Raw genomic sequence first — 25140 nt, forward strand, 5'->3', positions numbered from 1 at the left:
TTTTTTTGTATAAAATGCTTGTGCAGGGAAGTTAAAGCTGCTGCTACAAAAAATAAAAACAGTTATAAAACATATACATATTTACATATATTACTTGTAAGATGTAAAAATATAAGTTATTTACAAATACAAGATTTCAACAGCACAGATACATTTTCCTTGATTGTTGGCACTCAGTAAGCAGTGGGGGAAGAAAAAAAATTCAACAGATTCAGATTATTTCCAAAAAGGTGATGCTATCTAGAACGAAGTTGCTCAATGTTTTGCTTGAGCAAGTTTATCCATCATTTTGAGGAAAAACATGTTTTGTATGATACTTTACAAGCAATTTGCTACACATAAACAGACCAACCCTTCCCTGCCTAGTTTTTTACCAGCTTTTGGAAGAATTTCTGCATAAGCCGAGTAATATCAGTCACTTTACTTGAAAGTCAGTGAGTGAGTTTATTAAGCTCTTGTGTCCTGACACCTGCTTTGCTTTCATCAGTGGGGAGCAGCTGGATTGGTAAACATCACAAGAATAGAAGACAGACAGTGCAGCTTCTCTTTGATGTATTCTGGCAACTTGTCGTTTTCTCCATACCTAGAAAAGGCAAAAAAGCATAGAAAAATTTAGATGCTTGAAATAATTTGTTTTATTTCAGGACAGCATAATTATTTCAAAACTTGCCTGTAAATAGGCAAACCACTAAGTCAAGTAGATTTTAAGTATATCTAGACACATTAATTGGAGCTTGATGTCTCAAATCTAGACGCCCCCCCTTCCCTATATGTATTTAACTGAGAAGTGTTTCAGATAAAGAAAATATCTAAACAATGTTTAAAGCTGCAATAATACCTGAACAGACTGTATATTACTGTCTCGAACTTTGCACAGAGGAAGCATGTTACGGAGTGGCTATATTTGTATGGGAAGTGCCTAGTGTCCAAAAGACATACAAAACTTCACCTGAGCACTTCAGGTCTATGCATCAATGTTACATGCTATCTCCCTAATCTAGCAGTATTCTTGGAAAAAAAAATTTTTTAAAGTATTAAAACTTTACTTTTCTCCCCCTCCCTCTTTTAAATACTACACATGAAGAGTAGCTGTACTCTGGAGACCAAGTAGATGCGCTCCCAGCTTTTTAAAATTTTTTTGTTATCCAGAGTTCAGTCAAAGCTATGGGTGTTTCTATTTATTAAACTTATATAAGCTAATCAACTGAGAAGTGACTGAAAAGCTGAAGTTTTAATATTTACAAAACCAAATGAATAGCAGCTATGGAGTTTACCTTATGTGTAACAGGGTTGCACTGACAGTAAACTGGACTATTTTTATAGCAATAATGGACTCACCTAGTTGTCTGGCCATCTGGAGAGGTGTAAGTGATAGAAGAAACCCCTGCTTGGGCTACCAGTTGGGATCCATCATTAAACTGAACCCATACTGCTCCACTGGTCAGCTAACGAGAGAAGTTGCATTATGGTTTGAAGACATAAAATACAAGATTACATATCTAAAATTTTTCTAATAATTGAAGCTGAAAGTTTTTGACTTAGGTATCTTGGTCAGTCTTTTAACAATAAAGATTGCATTGGAGAAAGTAGTCTCATGCAGTCTCAAGAATCAGACTCCCTAAGGTTTCAGATACTGAGCTTTAGTCATCCTTTTCAGTGAGAGTTAAACAAAGAAGTACCTTTAGCTTAACCTAAAGAAATTTTAAATAGGACCAAACATAAAATAGAAGGCCCGTTTATGAGAGTTCACAGCTATATACATTTTAAAGTTTACATATATAAAGGAAACTTTCTGTTAGGACAGGAAGCTTACTTTATCTGGATTGCAGAGAACCATTTTTTAAATCTAAAGCTGGTCCCACAGAAAAGCAGAGGAAAAATTTCTCTGTAAGGAAACAGCTTTTCCCGTTGTATAGGCAGATTCATTTTTCTTGTACAGATCTGGTACGTATCTGTTAAAAACATTTTGTCACGACACCTTTACATCTACATTAGTGAACAGACAGAAGTTTAACAGCTTCAATTTTTTACTAGAGTCAAATTTAAATGACAGAAGACACTGAAATAGGCAATAACCACCACAGGAAAATTGTGTTAACTGAAATACTGAACTGTTATTTTGGTTTCTTCCACCTATGTAGTTCACCGTGGTATTTAAGATGCTTATTTGGAAGGATCTTTCCACATACCAATTTTTGGATTTAAACTGCAGCTGAGCACAACTGAATATATTCCTCACAAATTGAGCTTAAAGTTAATGACTTATAAATATGTATCTCAAGTTTAATAGGAAAAAAGAACAGACTTCCCTCCTTTATCAGTATTCATTTCTCACCTGAGAAGCCCAACCAACATTTTTCACAAAGACAGATTTTAAAAGTTGGGCTGAGTTTGGACTGCATTCTGTTTGATGAACAGAGGAGCATGAAGTTTCAGCAGTGTTAGTCATAAATGTAGACTTTTCATACGACACCACCTAAAACCCAGAAATGCACAGTATTAGCAGTCTTAGTATTAATCCAACTGATAATGTATCAACTATAGTGGTCAATTATTACCTGTTTTAATCTTTTCATATATGTATACAGACAGATTTAGCCTATATGCTTCATTTAAACAGTATTACATTATAAAAACCCCACAGGATTTCGTATGACTTTCTCAGTATTATGACAATTTTTCTATCACTTCTCTGTACTCACAAAAGAATCGCTTTCCCTAAGTAGACTTTTTCTACTTAAACCCCATTTTTCCTTATTTGACTGTCAGAAAACCCTGTATTTTTTAAAAATACACACTAACATTTGATTATTTCAGAACAGTAGCCTCAAGTGCTAATATCCCTTGTGACTACCATTTGATATACAGGCCTGAGGGCACACCAGAGCCCTCCAAAACAAATTGACGACTGTGCTGTATAACATCAGTAAGCAATTTTCAAACTTATCTTCCAAGGAGTCATTTGCAGTCAAGTTTTGGAGGATTTTGATTTTTCAGATGATCTTAAATCCAGATATCAAAAGTTACTTGAAATCAAAGTTGACATTTCTAGTCAAGATTCTCACAAATAGCTAACAAAAGCCTACGTCCATACAAATGTAATTCCATTAGTTCAAATAAAACGGCAATATTTGAATTCCTGCTGGACAGCAGTCTCCACTATGTTCTTGAATACTTACAGAAGGAGTACAGTTTGGAGTTTGAACTGGAGTAGAACTGGCAGCTATATTTCTATCCAGCGCCATAACTTCCTTTGAACCATTTGTGTTGTCCAACAATGGAGGTGCTACAGCCTGTGGCGATTCAGTATTGCCAGGTTTTCTGGAAAAATAATGAGACAAATTGGGAAAAGGTCTGTTCGAAAGGGACTAAAGAAATGAGTGAGGAGATGTAGCTTTTCCTTCAGCTTACCATGGACTGTACAAAGCACTTGATGGCACTGGTATTCTGCAGAATTGTTTTTACACGTGCTAATTGTTAGTCTGAACAATTTGTGGTTTACTCTAAATCCACAAGTGTATGTTGTCCTAGTATCAAAGGAAGCTTTGCACGTCCAAAATAAGGTGTTCATACACACTATCAAGTTAATATTTATCTTGCTAATGACTATAAACCTCTGTTAAACAACCCTGGCTTCTGCAAACATTAGCTGCATAAGGCTGCTTACTGGGAATATTCAAATGCAAAAGTATTTTCAAGTGAAAAATGTTACCTTCCAACAATTATTGGAAAAAATGGAACACTCTCGCTCCTTTTTTCTTCTTCCAAAACAGCAGATTCCAGTGCAAGGCATATACGATGTCCCTGGAATTAGAAGGGGCTAGTTAAAGTTTTTAATTGAGAACAGTATAACTATTCCATACATGTTTAGTGTGGGACGTGAGCACACAAGGAAATGTTTTTTTGAATGGTACTGAATATCGATAACAGCTGCACTTGTGTACCATGGAGGCGATTCAAAAAGCTATACTACAGCAAGACTGCCTCGTAACTTCAGCACATATGGAATTATGCTCTTAATAACCACATCTCCTCCCCTTTTAGCAGGACTAGATGAGGGACTAGAAGACCCCCAAATTCTATTCCAGAAAAATAACAGAACATAAGGAAGACTGAATAGGAAATTTGTACTATATTTTTAGTGTTTCCTAAGTTCATAGACAAAAAATTACTCTTGTGACTGCTAATTGGGTGACATGAAACAAGAGATGGAAAGCACAGCAGGCAGGCCAGTTAACCACCTGGCAGGTTTTTGTGTTTGTTTTTTTTTGTTTTTTTTTTTTTTTTTAAATTTGTATAAAGCAGCTTCATCTGTTCTGTTTAATCCTTTCACCAGACAGGCAAACCTGCTTTACACACTAGTAAGAATTTCCTCTAACAGTCTTCATTGTGAGGCATTATTACTGTTACCTCTACATTGATATTTGCTCTTCCAAAAACTACTTTATCGTCCCTCCTTATCAGTGTAAAGAAAAATATGAAAAGCAACATCAGAAGTACAATTGTGAGAGAGAAACTGAATTTTCAGAAAGTTGCTTTGCACTGGAAAAGGTCTATATAAAAGTTTACCTCATTTGCATGATCCATATAAACTTGTATTTCCTTCTTCAAACCTGCTTCGCTTTCTCCTTTCAAAGTGAAGGATTTCCCCGATTTTTCAATCACACGAGTTATACCAGCTGTCTTGTGTATCTTTGCTCCTGTAAAAAAATGTAAAAATTTCTAGTGTGCATTGTATAAAATACCAGCATCTATAAAATACAGATTTCTGCCATTACATTCTACTCTACTAAAGTGTTCTCACGGATTTAATTACTGCAAGAATAAAACCACTCCTGAATGAGCTGCATGTCTAGCAGAAATAAAAAGCCACTTAAATTGGGACTGTGATGTTAACGGAATGCCCTCTATGGCCAAAGATCACTACTTAAATGGGCTGAATAATGCATTTATTACATATTTTAGGAACTAGCTTTCTAAACATTAATCTGAGACAAAATACTCTAACAGTATTGCCAAAAATTGGTGAAGTAGGCTCTATTAGTTTTTGAATACAGTTTTAAAAAAAGATGTCCATTATTTCAATAGCGGTTCCACACTGAATCAGAGCCGTTAAGCCTTCTTTTTTTTGTCATAAATTCTGTTGGGGTATATCTATGCATGTGGCAAATCAAACTAGTTGACAGTAGCCTATAGTGAGTAAACAATCGTCAGTGCAGTCTAGTTTATGAAGGGCAGAGTTGGAGAAGGCAGCTAATTGCTTTCTCCAGTGAGTGTTCTTGGTAATACTATTACCTCAGTTAAGAATGGAAAGCATGGAGTAGGGATGCGCCTTTCAGTAAGTAGGTTAACTATCAAATGTAGATGCAAAGAAGAGCTCATGAATAAAAACAAGACATAATTTAAATAACGCTTTTGCAACATGTACTCCCTGAAGAGAATGTCACTAAGAAACTAATGAATAATAAACTGATCTGCAAGTGCTAGAGTAAAGGTAGAGGCAAAAAATAAAAAACATTTCTAGTATTTTATTCAACCTGAAGTGTTCATTGTTTGGCAATATTTTAGTGCAGCTTTAATAGCATGATATAACCATTTGCATAATTGCAAAAATGAATACATACCATCATAAAAACAAATTTCAACATCTGCAGTGGGTGAATTTTCCATCAACATGCACTTGGCATATCTTGTGTAGAACGTAACTTTGGGGGTTTTTGTTCTTACCAACTGCACAAACTTGGCTGCATACTGGTATTTTTTCCAGTACTTTTCTAAAAAAAAAGAAAATTTAAAAACTTTTCTCAAAAAGTCATGAGATTAAACATTGTGCACCAGCTTGGTGAGAAGTAATTTAAAATACATATTCGATAGCTGAATGTTGTGAGTAATATTTAAGTACTTTACACAAGTACGTTCAAAGAAATTGACTTATTTCCACTAACTTTTAGAAAAGTGTGCATCTTCAACAGCTTCACTTGAATAGATTCAGTTAATATAGTTCAGAACCTAAACAACATAGCAAAGTGCTGCATATGCCATTTAACTAGATATCACAGTCCAGCTGGCTTCTTGGCTTTAGATAAAACCTATCTTTGATCTCTAATTAGTAGAGAAGTCTGCTTGTCTCTTAAGAACTTATAGTTACTCTGTATTTGCTTTTCAGCTGTCTCCATTACTCTGTCAATGCTTTCAAGAATGTATTTTTTCCCCTTCCCTGCCAAAGCACAAAGTCAAGTTGCTCTGTTTTAAAATTGACTAGGTAATATTTTTCCATTCATATTTAAGCAGTTTCCAATATGAACGAGAAGAATATGAAAGCTTTAATTTTAGTACACTACATTGTAAAGGGCTAAGTAACTCCTTATAACTTCCATACAAAATAATTTAAAAGCTGTGGGTTTACACTTGTAAAGTTTCAAAATACAGTTTCCAGTTAAACTGCAGTTTGATTCTTATTCTGAAAGGAGTTTTATCTTCACAATTATCTGAAAAATAATGGCTAAAAGCTAAAAAGTCTTAAACAAGATTCACCAAAAATCACATTAATCATCATAATTTTAAAATAAATTTCAGATTACCTGGCAAGTTGTCAAAATTATACATACAGATGTCTTCAGGAGGAGCAGGAGGTCTGTCATCAAGAAGGAAACCTCTTCCTTCATTTGGATGATAAACTGCAATCTACAGTAAGGGGAAAAAAAAAATGTGTTTGCAATTGCAAATTATTACAGCACTCCCTACTTTTAACAGGTATGGAAATAAGTCACAGTTTAATTAATTACCATGATTTACCATGAATGCTCTATTAAGTAATTATTTAACAGCAGCAGTTTTTCAACAATATTTCACCTGTTCCTAAAGTCAAGTCCAATTTTGCTCTGAAATAATTGTTTGCTACCTGTATTTGTATGGCTGTACTATGGGGGAGAAAAAAAGGAGTTCACAGCTGTGCATATGTAAACATTGCATTTCCAAACAAATAATCACTTAAATGAAAATTAAAAAAACTCTGATAAGCCCTTTATAGAACAGTGAAGAAGTTGAAAACATACTCACCACATTTCCATCACAAGATATTCTGAGAACTTCTTTCACAAGTTCTTGTGAATGGTGTTCTTTTAGAAACTCCATACACACTTCCCCAGTATCTAGAATGCTCACCTAAAATATATTAAATATAAATTAAACAAAAAAAGACTCTTTAAACAAAAAGACCTTTACTTTCTGGCAAAATACGATAGCGCTCCTTTCCACAAATGCCTTAAAGAAAAAAAAAAGGGGGTTTCTTTTTCCTTGAATGCACTGCAAACTTATAAATGCTTCTTACAGTAACATTTGCTATTAGTGCTATAAAACCAGAACGCTCGTTCAACATGACTGAAGGTTATAAGCCTGGTCAGTGAGGGTGTGGCTTCTTAAGAAGTGACAAATCAAAGAAAGACAGGTCAGCTCTATTATGTTTTTTTTTAAAAACCAAATTGGAGGGCAGGGGGAAACATAACAGGACAAGCAAGACTAAGAAATGGAACAAAAGGTAAAAGGGTGATACCAGGAGCAAACCAACCAGAAAATTTGTGTGATCAGTAAGGATTAATGGAATTTGTTTTGCTTTCCCACCCACAAGACAGGGACAAAGCAGCGTTATAGGAAAAAGATTCAAGTTTTTACTTGAGAGCAAGACTATTTTCATTTCTAATCCAGTTATCTAATCTGTAAAAGTGTTTGATGTGTTTTACATAGTTAAAATCTTAATGTTGAAAGCTTAAGCACAACTTGTACAGCTAAGCAGTACGTAGTTTTAGAACCGTAGGCAGTATATATGCATTTAATATTTGTTATGTCTACCTAGAGTTTCTTTGCTTGTAAGCTAAAAGCAATGCCATGTCACTATTTGCAGGAAGTGACCACAAGGTTACAGTATTCCATATACAAAACCTAAGATGCATCTTACTAATATAACTTTAAATTAAGTTATTATAGATTAAGTTTTATAAGAACAAATGCTTCTAGTATACCAAGTAATTTTTAAGAGATAGTCACACTATATTTAATACTTAGGTTGTTTCCGTTTTAAGAACTGATACGTACCGCTGCATTTTTTGTTTTTTGCCTGATTGGTTTTAGCCTGTGAGCGTTGAGAGGTGACACTATACTTCGCAGTGTAGGTTTCTGATGTGCTGGTGGTTCTTTGCCCCATGTTTGGTTTTGTTCTGAAGTTGACCAAAGGCCACACGTAGAAGACGATGGTTGAATTTTCTCAGATTTGCAGAGAACTCCAGGGATGTACTTCGCTGGGTTTTTCTGGTTTAAAGAATGCAGACAGTCGACAGATGCATCATGATTCCTTATATCTTTTAAGGTGTTCCATGCATTTCTTGATGCATCCTGCTGCACATCCAGATGATACCGAAAACCTCCATGTGCATTACTGTTGCCAGTTAGGTCTGCAGGTGGTCTCAGTGGAACTGAAAGCATCATAAAGGTACATTGTAGATTCAAAGAATCACAGGACAAAAAAAAAATGCTATTATGTTTTTAAAAGCTTTTCAAAATATCGTCTTAGAAGGCTTATTTAAGCAGAGAATGGGATTTCTTTAATCCTCAGTCCAAATCATTAGGCTATAACTTTGTACCAATCAATACCAGTGCTAACAAAATTCCACTACTACTTAAAATAAACTGTTACTAGATTTCAGTTATGATGGCCTTTGGTCTTAACATATATCAAATGATTTTGCATCCATTCATAAACAAAATACTGAATTTTAAATAGATACTTAAACAATTAGTTTACAAGAATTCGTTTAATCTGTTGAAACAGAGTTTACTTGCCATTCAGATAACCACTAGTACCAAGTTTTGTTTAAGTTTCAGCTTATCTAACTAGTGCTTTAGTATCAACCAGAGGTTTTAGTACTCAAGATGTTAAATGCACACTCCAAAACTCTTGTTTTATTTCCAGTCACTTGTTAACAGACAAAACCCTACTTTTATATTTAAATTTCCTATAACTGTTTCCCTAGTTTCAATATTTAAGCCCTTGATCAACTTTTGCCTCACCCACACAAGTATTGCACTCCTCCTGCCATGTTGCGGAACAGTTGAGAAAGGACCAAAAATTAAATAGGATTATTCAGACCATATGTCATATGATTCCAATTCCCTGTAGACAGGAAGGGAAGGAGTCCAGTAATATCAAAACAAAAAAAGGCCAGAATGGATCTGTGATTTAGTTTTATGATTAAATTACATTATTTGTAAATGATGTAATATGATGCATGACAAAACACCTCCTTCCCTTCTGTGTCTTTTGTCCTTTCCTCCACCCCTCCTTCTGCAGCCTCATTATCTTTCTCATTCACCAAAGTCCCATTTTCTCTTAAGGCGTATTTGCACAACTAAATTAACAGGGCTTTTGAGTCACCTGCCAATCCTTTGTCATGTATTTATACTTACACATCTTTCAGGTCACAACTGAATAATTATGGCAGGTTCTAGAATTGTGTTTTCCTCTCTTTTTGGCTTTTTTTTTTTTGGCTAAAATACTAAAAGAAGAGAATGACCTCATTTTAGGAAGCTAAGTACTCAAATTCAATGTACAATTTCTTCACTCTTAAGAAGGCAGTTACATACAGTCCATTATACCAACCCAAGAGCTCAAGAGAAACACTAACTACAAAACCTTCTGAAATTAATTCCTACCTCAGGAAACGGAAATGTCACAGCTTAGCCCAAAAGAGAGAACAAGATGTTTTCAATGGGGTATTTCTTGCTTAGGAATGATTCTAACAGCTTAGTGATGCTGGAAATCATTTTGCCTCTTTCAATATCTGTGTCAATTTTTTGCAGTGACAAGTCAGTTTAGGGTCTCCCATGCTTTTCATCGGAAAAAAAAAGTCTGCAGTAGCCTCTGTTAACATCCAATTGCTGTTATTTAGGATGCCAGCATTATACTCTGGTATCACAGTTACTTGGCCATACAGATATCCCTTCTGTCACAAGTTTAAAGAAATAAAATATAGAAAAACCACAGAAAAGTTACAAGTCACTACTTCAACTTGAGTGTGAAAATATACAACTGATTAGCAACACACCATTTGTTTGCATGCTTCCAAGCCACTGCTGCATTGTTTCAGCCTGGGACTTCTGCTCTAACAAACCAACCTGGGGCTTCATTGGGCAGAGATAATTTGAGCTGCAAAAAAAAGTTACATGTAATCAAGATGACATCAAAGACACTTGCACAACAAAAGTTACAATGTTACAGCTGCAAAAACCACAACACTTTTAGAACATTTAAGAAATGCAGGTGGCATTTTGCAGCTCTAGACAGCATAGGACATGCTTCTTTTTTCATGGGCAACGTTCATTGGGTAAAGCATAAAAAAAAAATACTGTTTCCAATTGGAATGAAAAGTTATTACTAATTTTTAGCACCAATTTAAGCCTGTTACCACTCACTGGTAGACTCTTGGAACTGACATATATGAACAAAAAGAGCCATTGATAATGCTGCCAGCAGTGGCTGTTCTTACATCTAGTTCTTAATTCACAGTATAGGAAACAACCTCAGAGAAGACACAGGGATGATGCCCATCATCCCAGTGGATCTCATTCAGCATAACAAATATGCAGCTGAAATATGTAGGCAATCTTATCACTTAAAATAATTTGAGTTTATATAAAATATAGTAAATCCCAAAGGTTAAAAAGATTTTTTACCAGCTTTTTAGACAATGACATATATGTAGTCACCGGTGAACTCAAGCTGTATAACCCACATGTTGAAGAATAAAGAATACACACACAAAAAAGTTACTGCAGAATCACTGATCTGTTGTAAATTCACACTAAGCTCCTGTGAGGTTTTTTGTTTCCGTAGCCTTGTACCTGTCTGTACTTTTTTTGCGATGATCACGACTTCAGCATTGGCAAGGACTCAGTTATCACAGAAAACCCCCACAGAACATAAGCATGTAATTTAGGCCTTAGAACTTTGCATTTAAGATTGCTGTGCAGGCCAACTATAGTAAGAGGCTCTCCTATAATCAACCATTTAAAAAAAGTAGTAATCATTCAGTTAATCCCCACACTCAGATTAATGTTCTGTGACATTTACATAGAGCATGTCTTTATGAAGTCATGGGGAATACAAGTAAGCGTTATGTTATGATTTGTATAAATCATTTCTTTTTTGATTCATCAAACATTTCTCAAACTAGAAAGAATGCACATGTCCATTGAACTTGCTGAATAGAGGCTTATGTCAAACACTTGTGAATAGTCAAGAAAAACCTCTTACTCCATTTACTTTTTCTACGGGGCAAAGCACTCATTTGCGTTTTCCCTGAACTGATTTGCAAAAAGAAAAACAGATGAAACCATTACACAAAATTGCCACTCTTAATGTGGAGAGAAATGCAAGAACCAAGATATGCAATAGTCCTTACATTAAAATAGGAAAGAATTCTTTGATATTCTGCTGATGGAAAAAACAAAGCAAACTTCTGAGCATAGACAGATTAAGTTTATCACAAAGAAGGGCTCTTGTTGCAGAGCACACAAGGCACAGAAGGCAAAGATGAGGCCTCCAAAAACACAGAAAACATCCTAGCGTCACTTGTACGTTTGACACCGGAGTTGGTTTGTATCAGCTGGAGAAGTCCATCAATGTATGGAAAGAAGCCAGGATTTTCACCCAGAAGCTACAACTAAGGACAGAACTAAATTTCAGATAGTTATTTTTGAGCATTATTTTTCCTTTCTGGTACACCAGTTTTATAATCCATCACCTAATCTTGTACTTAATTTGTTTTTTTTCCTTTATCTTGTTTAAGCATACATAAGGCATATTTAAAAATGAAAAGAAAAAAAAAGCCAGAGCAGCAAGTAAAGACGTTGATAGTCAAACTCTGAATGCCTTCCATCCTAATCTATGTCTCTTCAACAAAGAAGCATTAGCAAGGCTCTCTCCTACAATTACTGTGGGGAAAGAAATACTGAACTTGCTGCACATGGAAATAAGTCAATAATAGAGTATTACCAGGACAAATAAAAGCTACAATCTAGCTAGCTGATGTGCTGCATCTATGAACTTTAAGAAAGGGACTGTGAGGAGGTAAACCTCTACAGAGCAACAGCGTCAACTATCACCCTCTCGTATTTGGTATTCAAGCTACAAGTGTAGAGACTTTCAGCACTTACTACAGCTTAGTTACAGGAAAAAATCATGCATTTAACATATAAGGCAGCTCTAAATTCCATCTTAATAAAAACTGATTCTTACTGTGGTTGATCTTTTACAGGTGGAGATATTTGCTCTTCAAAAGAACCAGAACTACTAGAAGTCTTCTCCTTAAATATTTCTCCTATATCAGTATAGCTGTTCGCAGGTGAAAAGCATTCTGTATTTCCCCTTGTTCCTACTTTAGGCTTAGAAAGCAGTTCCATAGAGTGACATCTCTCAACAATATTTGATATGCCTTGAGTCTGACTATGGGATGTGCCAGACCTATCTGAAGAGTGGGCTCTTCGGAGGTAGCGTGAATGTGGTCTCTCTTCAGCAAGTTGCATGGTTCTTCCCCTGCCAGTTACACCAATTTCTTTTCCCTGAATTCCCCACTGATGAAAAGAACCGCTTCCATCTACAGATGAAGTATTACTGGAATTCTTGTTTTTAGGAAAAAAAGTCATTTTATTTGGGAGTGGCTGTCCAACTAATAGCTTCTTCTTTTCCTTCAAGCAACCACTGGTACTGATGCTGGAAGAGCCTGTGAGGGTTGTAGAGATGGTGGCATTTCCACTGTCCATGGAATCTTCCGAAGTTCCTGAATCTTTACTCCGTGCAGAGCTACACCTGGACATGAAAGGATGATCCAACACTGAGGAAAGACTCAAACGATCTGCTGGATTTTTGCGAAGTAACCTGTGTATAAGGTCTTGCGCCTCTCTTGATAAAAAGGCTGGCATTTCATAATCTGCTAATACTACTTTATTCAGCGTGTTTTTGACTGTGTCAGTATCAAAAGGTGGCTTTCCAATAAGAAGAGTGTAAAACATACAGCCCAAAGACCACACATCAGATTCAAGTCCATGTGGACTCCTTGTGGCTATCTCTGGAGAAATGTAATTTGGAGTTCCACACATGGTGTAATGCTTTTCGTGAGGCATTTTCAGCTGAGTTGCTAGTCCAAAATCAGCAATCTTGACATTCATATTATTGGTGAGTAAGATATTAGAAAGGGTGAGGTCCCGGTGCAGAATTCCATGAGAATGAAGATAGAGCATACCCGTGATAATTTGATGCAAGAAGTGTCGGGCTGTCAAAACACAAAACCAGACGTTTTAGTCATATAATTGAAGTCATAGCTGTGAAAAGAATAACTTTTTGAAGTCTGCTATTGGTCTTGTTTTCTTTTTTTAAACAATGAGGATGTTATGAGAATGTTTAAGTGTCATGCTAATGAGCTTGGAATTAACTTTCTGCTTTTTTCTTTAAGCAATATGGCATGACTATGTTCTAAGACATAAAGTTCCTAAGTTCATAAAAAAAGTGTTCTGTAATGCAGTAATCAGATTTGTTCTTTGCTAACAGAATAACGTAAACAGGACTGGACGTATTTTCAATTGGCCTAAACTTTTTAAAATTAGATTCTTAAGAATTTTAAAAGTTAAGTTGCTCCACACTTTCAGAAACAGCAAATACATAAAATCAAGCAGCTTCACTACATGCAGATTATAGAATATAGGAGACAATTTGGATTATATTTGTTTTATCATTAGCAAACTGGCAAGGCTAGTAGTATTTCAATTTCTCAAAAACTTCTAAGTTCACAATCCTGGGATAGTCTTTCTGTTCTATTACATTAGAAATTCAGGGACTATTCAAAAGTTTTAGCTTACAGCAGGAATAACAAAACCTCATCCAGACTGAAACAGCATCATTTATTATGATGTTGCAATTACAGCAATTTTAAGAATTATTCTTTCTAGAGCAAACAATTTACAATCCTACTTATTCTCTTAGCAGAAGGCAAAGACTGGCGAGTAACAAACGTTGGTAGAAACCACTCCTCAAAGGAAGAGACTTCTTTAACCAGGTCAGTGGTTTATCAGCTTTTAGAACTAAGGTACCATCAGATGAACTATTTTTGCTGGAGCAGATCTGAATTAAACAGATGATGGCTGTATAGCAGTACCCCTTTAATCCAGTCATATGATCTGGGTTCCAAAAAAATGCATATATATATAATAGTTCCACCGAATTAGATTAGAAACTGATAGAGAAGCAGGTAAACTGGAAGAACTGTGCAAGAGATAACCAGCATGGTAATTCTGGAAGCAGTAGAAGTACTAGCCACTGAATCCAGATCAGCTGAAACCAGAACAGCTTGTTTGGCTGTGCCCTCAAACGTTATACACAGCAGCTTGCTTTGCTGTCATGTTTTTTTTTAATTGAGCTGTTCTGGTTAGGCTTTCAGTGGTCTGTATTCTAACTGAAATCCTCGCACTCTCAACTGTAAGAAAATGAAACATTAGTAAATTCATAAGTGCAATTAATTTTTTTTTGCAAGACTTCTTTCTCAAAACACTATTCAAAAGAGTAACATAGCCAATTTAAGAAGTTTTAGAATTACTCTTACAATGAACTCTCAAGGAAAGATAGGATCTTCAGTGCTTTCTGTAAGAAACAGATAAAACCATAGTAGAATTTCTCCTCCGTTGCCAGTCCTTCAAAAACTCTAGATAGATTGTCAAATTGGGTATTTCCTTGTTAACTCTGCCCTTAAACAAGTTACCTGCATTATCTTCATTTCCACACGCCTCGGAACACAGTAAATATTTCCAACGATACCACATAAGGCAAAGTATAATCTGGAAGGCTCTCTAACTGGTGACATGTAATGCAGTAATACTGAGGTGAAGAGGTGCAACGCAAAGAAAGCAAATCTGTGGATGTGAAGGTGCCAGTTTTCCTCTGTGGAAGTTCCCAGTCTTGACCTATACTTCAACATAATTTTATGTACAAAGGTAAGCTCTACCTTCTATATACCTCTACCTTCTAAGTTCACTGTCTATTTTTTTTAAACCCCAAATAGCACAAGCTACTGTAAAATGGCATAAACAGAAACAAAAGTATACAGAAATTCAAGTGAATATATGTGTAATAGTAATTAATCTCTAGGTTATCACTTATCACAAGGTTTTAAACTATAGAAACTGGTTCAGAGTGATGGCAGTTTTAAATATTCTTTCACTAGAATTAAATATTTATTGAGTAAGCCAAAACATTAATGCAAAGAGAGCTACACAGGAAAAAAAAAATCTCACCTTCTTCTTCTGAGAAGGGTTTCTTTCTGTTCTTTATATATCTGCTCATTTCACCATTGTGACACATCTCAAGTATCAAGTACACATAGTTGCTATCTTCAAAATAGTTGTAAAGCTAGAACATAAATAATGAAAAAATTAAAATATATTTTGTAGGCTATACAGCAAGTCACATATACAGTCCTCTCTACAAAAACATGATTCTTACCTCAAGTATAGATGGATGCTTTAGCTGACAATGTATTTTCACCTCATTTTGAACCCTCTGTACCATTCCAACTTTGTGCATGGCTTTTTTATCTATCTGTAAATGGATCACAGAATATTTTTAAAGCACTGCAACATTGATTACAAACATGTTCATTTCAAGCAAACGTGACATTTTAGATGTTAAATGCATGTTTGCCTGAAAACTTCTAAATATAAGCATAACATTTTCAATACTAACACTAATTTAAAAAATTTCTGAAATACTTCAGCAGAGAAACCTAATTCTGATTTTGCTGGGCAGATATGCTAAATATAGTTAACCTTAAAAAGGTGGCTAAATAGAAGTATTATAGATTATACGTAAATCTAGCAAAACACCTGTGAGGTGCGAGTTGCCTTCACAAACTAAGTTTGTCCTGGCAGTGAAGGAAATTTTTCAAGGCATTTTTTCCAGGACCTCTCCAGCCACACGGATTCTAAATGAAGTTTTTGTGGTCACAAATTTCTAAATTAGTATTACAGAGCTGATTGTCCACGCAATGTTGAATATTTGAGCTTAATTCTTTTAATAGCTTTAAGTTCTTTAATTCTTTTAATTAATTATCAATACAGTCTATTTGGTCGTACTGCATCCTTCAGGATCGAATCCTAATCTAAATATCGGTTACATACAAACAAGCAACCCAGGCACAAATGCCCAACCGCATAACCCCAACCTGTCGCAACTTGCCCTCAGGGTTCAGACTCTGGAAAGACAGAGGCTTCCTTGGCTGGCTGCCTTACCATTTTGATAGCCACTTCCAGACCGGTTTTCAGGGATACTGCTCTGTAGACCCCTGCGAAGGAACCCTTCCCCAGGAGGTTCCCCACCTTGAAATCCTGCAATACGAACAAATCATCGCCGTCAGCCCCAGCCCAGGCTTTGAAGCCTCTCTCTTCCGATGCAGATTCCCCTCCCTCCCCCCCCACGCAAGAGATGGGGGACCCCACACCCCCGATGCCCGGGGCAAACCCTCAGGCGCCCCCGGGGTGCCCGGGCGGTACCTGGACGGAGCTCTCCGGGGCGCGGCGGCGGTCCGCGGCGGGGCCGCACAGCACCCCCCGCGGCATCGTCCTCCCCGCGCGGCGGCCGGCTTGCACTGGCGCTGGCGTTGCCCGGGGCGGCGCGGCGCGACCGCCTTCCCGCCGTCTCTCCCGCCGCTCCCGGGGCACGAGAGACACCCGCCCCCGCCTCCCGCTGCTATGGCAGCGGCTGGGGAGCGACCGCCGCCCGCCCCGCAAACACGGAGCGACCAGGGCTTTCCGCAGCCCGGCTCCGCAGCAGCTCCCATGGGCCAGCCGCCGCTCGCGTGGGTGCGCAGGGAACATAAACCCCCACGCAAGGTGCGCACCGGCGGAACGGCGGCTCTCCCGCCGGGTGTCATCGCCCGGGGCGCTCTGCCCAAGCCGGGTCCCCCCGGTGGGTGGGAAAACACGGCTTCACGGCTCGGCCCGGGGGAGGGCGCTGGGCCCTGCGCCCGCTCCGCCAGCGGCCCAGCCGGGGAGGCACCGGGGGCCGCCCCACCGCAGCCCACCGGGCCGCGCTCCTGAGCAGCCGCCCGGGTGGAGTCGCGCCCGGCGCCACGCCGGCCGCCTCCCACAAAGAAGCCGCCCGGGCGAAGGACGAGCCCCCGCCTGGCCTCTCCCCGCCCCCAGCAAATGGCGGGGCGGCCCCGGCTAGGTCGGCGGGTAGCGGGAGGGGGCTGGGCTCCGCACCTCTATTTTCTCGCCGATACAGGTCGCCATGGCGCCGGCCGCTCTCCCCGGGTCCCGCTATGGGCTCTCCTCAGGACCTCGGCTCCCCATCACGGCGCCCTCCGCCGCCCGCCTCGGCCCAGGCCTGCTGGCTCCCGGGCCCGGCGGCCGCTCCCCTCCCCCGGCGCCTCCATTTTGAAAAATCGCGCCGTTACCTCCCCCGCCCCGCCCCGCCCCAGGTCGAGGCTGCGTCTGACGCAATCGCGTCACACAGAGGCGTCCGTGGCGCTCGTGGCTGAGCTGGGAGATACCGCGCATGCGTAGAGCGTCGCGTGCCCGTTTCCCCGGCAGCCGTTACGGCGCGTGCGCTGTTGGGGGTCCGGCGGTGGCGGAGGCGTTGGCGTGCCGGTGCAGGGTCATCGGCCCGGTGTGTCACCTCGGCCCGGTAGCTGAAAAATAACCACTTCTGACAGCCCTGCGCGGTCCCAGGTATCTCTCCTCAGACGAGGGAGAGTCTCCACGCCCGGCGGCTGGGGAGGCCGGGCTCCCTGGCGCTGCCACGCTCACCCGGGCGTCTGGGTGGAAGCCCTCAGGCCTGGAAGATCGGCCGAACCGAGCTGGCAGGGTCAGGGCGTGGTGGATGGTGAATGAACTGAACTCTCATAAAAGAAACAGTGCTGCCCTCACGTGGGTATCTCCCTCGCACTCAACTGAGAGCTTTTGTTATTCCTTAGTTATTATTTTTAATTAAATAGCCAGGCTAAATTCCGGGATGAATTCTCACAAAGTTTAAGGGCTTCCCTTTGGTTTACTGCCTTACATATTAAGAACAAAGTGCGGTTCTTCCATGTTACCTTCTCTGATCCAGCATCTAGTAATGGAGACGCAGGGTGTTTGTCTCAGATATATAGGCTGGAAACAGCAATGGCCTTAGGTGCAAGATTGTCAGTGTGGGCTGGGCTGGGTGCCCAGCCTTCTCCTATAGGGTACTGATAGGGAGCAGCAGCAGCTGCTGCCACTTGGCACCCTGAGGAACCTGCAGCTGCACAGGAAACACGCCCAGAGCTAGCTGAGAGGAAGAGCTGTTCAATTGGGGTTTGTCCCAAATCCCCCTCTCCTAGATGTTCAGTCCACTGAAGGAAGAGGTGCAAACTGAAGCTCTAAATCCTCAGTTCCCAATCTTTTCTTGAAGGTACATTGCTGTATTTTTTCTCCAAATATATGAAAAAGCTTAGGCCAGTGAGGTTTTGTCAGCTGGTGGTCGTATTGTGTGTCGTAGACTGCTGGAGCACATGCTGAGCAACTGCAAGGCCTGGATTGAATTAACATTTCTGCTTGAGGAACCTGTTGGAGGTTCTGGGGCTGTGGTGCCAAACTAAGTAATGTACTGGGATAGTAGCATAGCTTCCACATAAACATAGCACAAGATGGTAACTAATTTTATAACCGAAAGCATTATGGAGCACTGAGCTGAGAGTGGTGATTCTTTGTGTCTAATACCTACTTGGATTTTTTCTATACTGTTTCATACGAAATATAGAAGCTTTTGAATGCAGACTTAAATATGAACATTAATTAGGACAAAGAAATAGCATTTTTTTTAATTGAAACACTACTAAAGTGCTGTAATTGAAAATGCTTTTAATGGAAGAAATAGTGCTTCTGGGAATGGATTATGGTTTGTAATGTTTTCATCAGGTTGTATTTCTCTTATAAAATGTGGGCATGGTATTTTGACCTGCATATATTAAGGGGGAAGAGGCATAATATAGATTGTCCTTTCTTAGCAGATATACTATTTTCTTACTAATGGAAAGTATGTGTATGCTCTGAAAGGTGGCTAAAGTCGATTGGAACAGAAGGGGGAGCTGTCAGCACACCAGGCAGAGAAGAAGGGGCTCTGTACAGCCGCATAAATTTTCCAACCAGAAGATAATTCCTCTTTTTGCTCATAACAAGAGTTAATTAAGTGTTCTTTTCTCACGATCTAGGAGTGGAAAAGGGGTACTTGGTACTGTAATGATCTTGCACAGTGAAATATTTAGCAGTAAGAACTCTTTCTGAGACAATCTTTTCTGTTAAGGGACCAGGTCAGCATTCTCCTACTTGTATTGATCTTAAGTCTTTGCCACTAATAAGTGACTGCTCCCCTTAAAGCAGCAGGTTTTGTCAGCTTTTTATGATGTCCTTTAAGAGGCATATCCCTTTCCTTTAATTGTCTGTAGCATCGTCCCTCCAAAGGCCTTATTGGTTTTTTAGCCTTCGCTTTTATGATATATATAATGGGAATAACAACATGTTTGTTTCTTGTAAGTGTGATAAAATGTTGCTTTCTGCTCATTACACATCTTCATTTGCATAGACAAAGTTAACATTCTTGCTGGGTTACAGTTTAGTTAGAAAATTGTAAAAGTCAAGTGGTTTTGAAAGTAGAGCCAGAAAGATTTTACATTGCCTTTAATGGAGTAGAATCTAAGCTATAGAGGAGTAGTCAAATTTTTTTGAACCATTCATTTGGAAAGAGAATGGCACAAAAGGGAGAGCAGACCTGTCGTATATAATTTCATTATTTAAATTTGGTTGTTTTCCTTGCTGTGAGGTCTGCTCATGTTTTGGTTTCTTTTACTTTGAGTAAAATGCTTTAAGTGGATCTCGGCCTGTTCAGTCATTCCACAACTATTCTACCAGCACCCTTGTTCTCAGCTGCGTGTTTCTGATCTCTCAGTGGTGCTTTCAGCTGCGAGCCATGCTTTTGCAGTCAAATTCCTCTTGGGTCTTTAACCTTTTTCAAAGGTATAGCAACTCCCACTTCTGTTAGTCTGTTCCACTGATAGGAATTATGCCAATTTTACAGTGGTGGTTATTGTTGTAATTATTGTTAGAATATAGCACAGCTTTACTTTAAATTGTCTTCTACCACAAGAAGGTGTGATGAATGTTAAGTACAGGCAGAACTGAGAGGCAAAAGCAGAGCAGCTGGTTTCATCCATTTGTGGGTTTAATTCCTGTTTTATTTTCCAAAAATGCTATTTCCAACTATTTTCCTGCTGAAATAACTTCTGAACTGTGAGTCGGATTGGAGTTTTAAAAAAACATGAGCGAAGAAAATCAGAAGTGAACCTCATTCCATCACCTGTGCTTAGCATGCTCTTCTTGACATAAATCTTTCTTTAACCTGAGGTACTAATGTGCTACTGGGCAAAGCCCTGAGTGATACGCCTGTTGGCAGTCTTCCAAACCTACATCTTAATAACAAACTTATCCTTTCTAAGGCTGCTGGTCCCCGTTAGCTTGGATTGAGCTTACTCAGGGCTGTCACTGTCTCATCTATCTTCTCTCATGTGCTGGCTGTGATGCTTTTTCAGCTGAGTGGCAAGCTGTTTTAAGACGCTGAAACAGCTAAAAATGCGTTCTCTTTCAGCAGGGTTAGGTTTTGGTCAGTGCCCTGAATTAGGTCAGTGTGTGCCAGTGATTGTGCCAGTGGTAGTGCCAGTGCAGTGGAAGGGGCAGGACTGCAAAATGGGAGCAAGAGGGAGGATGAGACAGCAGCAGCTCTCTCTTGGATGGGTTGATGTTGCTGTGGAATTCCACTCGTAGGTAGAAAGCAGTAAGATGAGGCTAAGCGGGGAGAAGAGCACCTTATATTCTTTCCCTTGCGTTACACTGTAGAGCTGGCTGGTAAGTCTGCTGTTTCCGTATGTGTGACTTTAAAACTACTGAGTGACCTTTTTCTATTGTGTTTTATGTAGAATATATGATAAAATAAAATCCTCTAGCTATGTAGAGAAAGAGTTTCTCAAATTGCCTATGTCCTTTGGCTCCTTCATTTAGCTTTTGTTTATGTCAAAGTAGCAGTCAGACCTGGTCAACAACACTTCATGTCTAATGCGAAACACACCAACATTGTTGTAACAAATTTGTTTTTATGGGCTAGCTGCCTTCACCTGATGCCAGGCATCATTGATTAATTTTGTTTCTGTAGTTAAGTTAAGCATCTTCAAGCTCCATTACCTGACCAGTTTGTTTACATTCTCATGTGCTTTTCTATTCCTAGCTAGTCTATTAAAAATGAAATTAATCTTTGGGCAAGAATGCCCTCAGACAATATTTAGACTCAACCAGTATAGTGAACTGGTGCAGGTCCCTTGCACAGGATAAATTTTCCCCAATTTTGGAGAAGATGTTTGCTTTTCCATTACTTATTTTTCAACTGGTAGTTCAGCTTTTTGTTTATTTCTTGCTTGACTGTTTAAGCTGGCTGAAGCAGACGTGACTATTTGTTTCCACCTTCTGTTTCTTCCTCTGTTGTGTAGCAGGACTGTTCATGTGGCTACACAGTGAACCAGATCAAGGAATTGATTTTGGCTGGGAAAAAGATATTTTTTGGTTTTTTTTGATTAGTCTGCCCTCTGAATCACTCCACCTCATAAACAGCTTGCTGGCTATTTCTGTACCAGGGGCGTGCTCCCAAAGAGTTACAGCATGCAAGCAGGTGCACCGATTTAGCACTTCACCTTCTTCAGGGTTTGCCAGCTTGTGACTATAAACTTAAACAGTCCTTCCACTGCCTGCCAACTTTCATTGGTGGAATAAAATACACAGGTGGCTTGTAATCAAGCTGCACTTTCTCCTTCAGAGAAGGAGGCTCTCGAGAAGTTACATGCAGTCATCCGCTCCTTAATGGATATAAAATGGATTATGGATAAGTGTATGTGTCAAATGTTGGGAATCCTTAAATGTAAAACGGAAGCTGTGTGACGGATTAAATAGATCTGGTTTGTGGAGCTGTGCAGCATTAACAGTCATCGCTGGTTTGAGTAATTAGGGTGGAAGATGAGCAAACATAAGACTTTCCATTTAATTTCAAGGCTAGATTTTTAATCTGAACAGTGATGAGAAAAGTTGTGTGGGTGAATTCATGTGCCAAAAGTATGACTGATACCTATTGATGTTGGGGGCAAACTAAATAGCTAACAGCATAGAAAATATGCTGCATGACTATACAGAAGACAAAATTTGTAGGTAGGGGTAATACCTTTTTACACTAGCCACTGCAGTGTACGTGCTTTAGGGCACAGGCCCTGGTTTCTCTGAAGTTCTGTTGCATAGTGTGTAGCATATTTGGGGTTGCGTGGTAGTTAGGAGGTTATAAATAGGAAGTCTTCTGAAGATGATCATGTTTCTTGCATAATATTGGCAGGTAGATGTCATTGTTTAGTTTGGCTTCTTTTTCTTTCATGTCACATAGTCCTCATTAAAAGGGGAGCCAGAGAGTCTTTGGACTTTCAGCAGCTGGGTAGCTGCTCCTCCAGCAGCTGTCAAGCCAGCAACATGCCAGTGAAATGATACTTTCCTCTGTCTGATTAAAAAGGAAGTTGAATCACTATTCTGTTGTTGGGTTGAATTTATGACTACAGGGGTCAGCATCTGCTGTAAGCAGAGCTTGCGAGACGAACTAGCAATGTAATAAATCCCTTGCTAACTCTTTTTATCAGAGCAAATACATACCTAATCTTGTTCTCCATGCTTCAGTGTTGAAAGAAATGCTAGCTTGAAGTCTTCTTAAAATAGTTTAAAGACAGTAATAGGACTCCCTTTAAACAGGCATACAAGCCTTCTTTCAACTTTATTGCACGAACAAAATGTAAAGATTTAGAGGGTCCTTCGTTATTGGAGAAGTCTGATTAGCAATAACAGTAAAAAGGAACTGAGTAAGAAGGACGATGAAAAGCAAAAGTAGAGTTCTCGGAGCACAGAAATTGGGAGAAAGAGGGGAAGTCATCCTCCCTTCCTGCCATTCCGCTTCATTCAGGTCTCACTGTAACCTTCTAAAGCTGATGGAGCTCTTCCAGCCTTCTCCTGGAGAGGAAGGGAGCAACAGCAGATTTTTGAGTAGAAGGCGAACAAGAACTATCAAGAGTGCTGTGGCTTGCAGTAGTGGCGATGGTTTAGCCCATGTTCAGAGTACTGCATATGTGTTGGTGCGTTGTGTCTTAGACACTGAAAATGATTATTTTAAATCTGACGTCTCTTGGCTGCACTGGCTAATTTTATGAGCATGGATAATTGTCTTTCCTATTGAAATCCATCTATGTGTATCACAAATTATGTAAATCAACTTTGTCCTTGAACAAAATGGCAGAGATGCAGTGTCAGTAGGTTGCAGAAACGTCCATGCAGGTAGAGCTCAGGTCTTTAATTGAGGTCTCTTGCTTGTTCAGAACATCTCCGGATACCTGATTTGTTCTCATTAAAAAGGGCAGAATTTACCTCAATTTATATTCTCACTGAGTCAGAAAAGCTGGTAGAAAGCTTGGGTGATAGAGGCCACTTGGCATGCCATGCCTAGTATATTACTTATTAATTGCATGGGTAGATCGGTAGGTGAGACTGCAATGCGTTTGGGCTGCGTGTGGTTGGTATCAGTTGTTCCGTCGGCTGACAAGCAGAGTATTATTCTTAGTACGGTCTTGTAACTTGCAGATACAAGTTTTTTTGTACATGTAGTCTCTGAATGGCTTATTTTGTGCTATCTCATTGTCATGAAAAAAAAGGTCCTGTGGCTTTGGCCTGATCTGTTTTACACTGATATATGATCAGGTATATGCAAAAAACGTCTTATGTCATGCAAACAGTATGATCCGAGGTTGCTTTGTTCTGGGCTAATTATGTTGTTCTGACTGCTGGCTCCAGTGCTCGTGCATACCTGGTAGTATGTATGTGATACAGTAGTCTTTCTGTGTGTTAGTTGAGATTGTAAGCAGCCAGTAATTAGACAATTTCTGATGAAGTATTTCATAGTGAAAATGTGAAGATGATGAAATGTTTTTATTTTTATTTCTGACATTAAGAATATAAAAGGTTTTTCTAGGTCAGACCAAGAACAAACTTTTTATTTTACCAGGTCTTTTTAATTTTAATTTTAATTTTCTCGATTTAAAAAAAAGAACCCTCATAGATTTCTGGTTGTAACTCTTAATTTTAACAAGCCATTTAAATGAGAAAGAATTACTCGTAAAGCCTGGAAGCAGCCAGTGCATTTGTAAATCTGTATTAAAGAATATATGGATACACCTGTGGGGTTCATATAGGCAAGAATATGTGTTTGCAAGAGAAACATGTTTACACACTGACACTGGGAACACTCTCAGAGAGTCCTTGACCACAGGGCATAAAGTTACGGTTTACAAGAGATAATCTGTCATCGTTGGTTGTTCTACAGCTTTGCTTGCATCTTGGCAGCAAGGTTCGTGACACTGGTAGTTTCACATATTTAACACATGTATGTATTTATTTCTTATTGCTACTTTTGACAGATGCAGGGAAGTGTTCTCAGATGTATCTGATAGTGTAGTGCCAGTCTAGACAACAGAAGTTGAGTCTTTTCAAAAACATTGTTGGTGTATCACAGGTAAAATGATGAGTTGTGAGCATGTAACGATCCATCAGCTGTGGCCTTTATTTGACAATTAGGACTAAATAAAAAAACCCACCTGGTTTTATGCTTTTCTCCTTTAGTGACACTCAAGTATCATTGATTCTTACTGACATTTTTTGTTTTGTGATGGGCATTCGTCCCTGATGTTATTTCCAAGTTGAATTTAGCTCATTGTTTTGTATAGAAAAATTGCTCCAGCAAATCATATCCCACTAAGCCTTAATAGACAATGGGTCATTTCTGTCAAAGAAATAGAAAGCAAGGCGTAGTTGGAGAGTTTCTAAAAAATTAAGTTGTGATATTTCAAAGGATTCTTTCTTGCTCTAGGAGGAGAAGGAAAAGTTTGAATAAGGCAACGAATGGCTTCAAGGATATATTCCTCCCCTCTGCCCCTTCCTGTCACCACTCTTGCAATACTGTTGCCA

At 39.1% G+C, this 25140-nt stretch overlaps 1 protein-coding gene and 1 long non-coding RNA gene across 3 annotated transcripts in view; one reads left to right on the forward strand and one right to left on the reverse strand.

The window, feature by feature from the left end:
- Nucleotides 1–17453, reverse strand: PLK4 (polo like kinase 4). 2 transcript variants are annotated; one of them, XM_075150191.1, is made up of 16 exons: nt 17299–17453; nt 16327–16422; nt 15542–15637; nt 15334–15448; nt 12290–13322; nt 10098–10198; nt 8092–8468; nt 7060–7164; nt 6582–6684; nt 5625–5774; nt 4570–4700; nt 3713–3804; nt 3180–3321; nt 2336–2476; nt 1339–1445; nt 1–583 (listed from the first exon to the last, which is right to left on the reverse strand). In XM_075150191.1, exons 1-16 carry the CDS (start codon nt 17326–17328, stop codon nt 484–486), a joined length of 2919 nt encoding a protein of 972 aa, XP_075006292.1. In that variant the 5' UTR covers nt 17329–17453; the 3' UTR covers nt 1–483. The 2 variants fall into 2 exon arrangements, with proteins under 2 accessions (XP_075006292.1, XP_075006291.1); XM_075150190.1 differs by lacking the exon at nt 17299–17453 and adding an exon at nt 16588–16806 and having other exon boundaries at nt 2–583.
- Nucleotides 8398–25140, forward strand: part of LOC142082225 (uncharacterized) — a 23287-nt gene continuing 6544 nt past the window's right edge. The window contains exons 1-4 of the long non-coding RNA XR_012673620.1: nt 8398–8485; nt 12309–12939; nt 14033–14102; nt 14913–15033. This is a non-coding gene — a long non-coding RNA (uncharacterized LOC142082225). The remainder of the gene's footprint in view (nt 8486–12308; nt 12940–14032; nt 14103–14912; nt 15034–25140) is intronic.

Source organism: Calonectris borealis, chromosome 4, assembly GCF_964195595.1.
Source record: "Calonectris borealis chromosome 4, bCalBor7.hap1.2, whole genome shotgun sequence".
Lineage (NCBI taxonomy): Eukaryota > Metazoa > Chordata > Aves > Procellariiformes > Procellariidae > Calonectris > Calonectris borealis.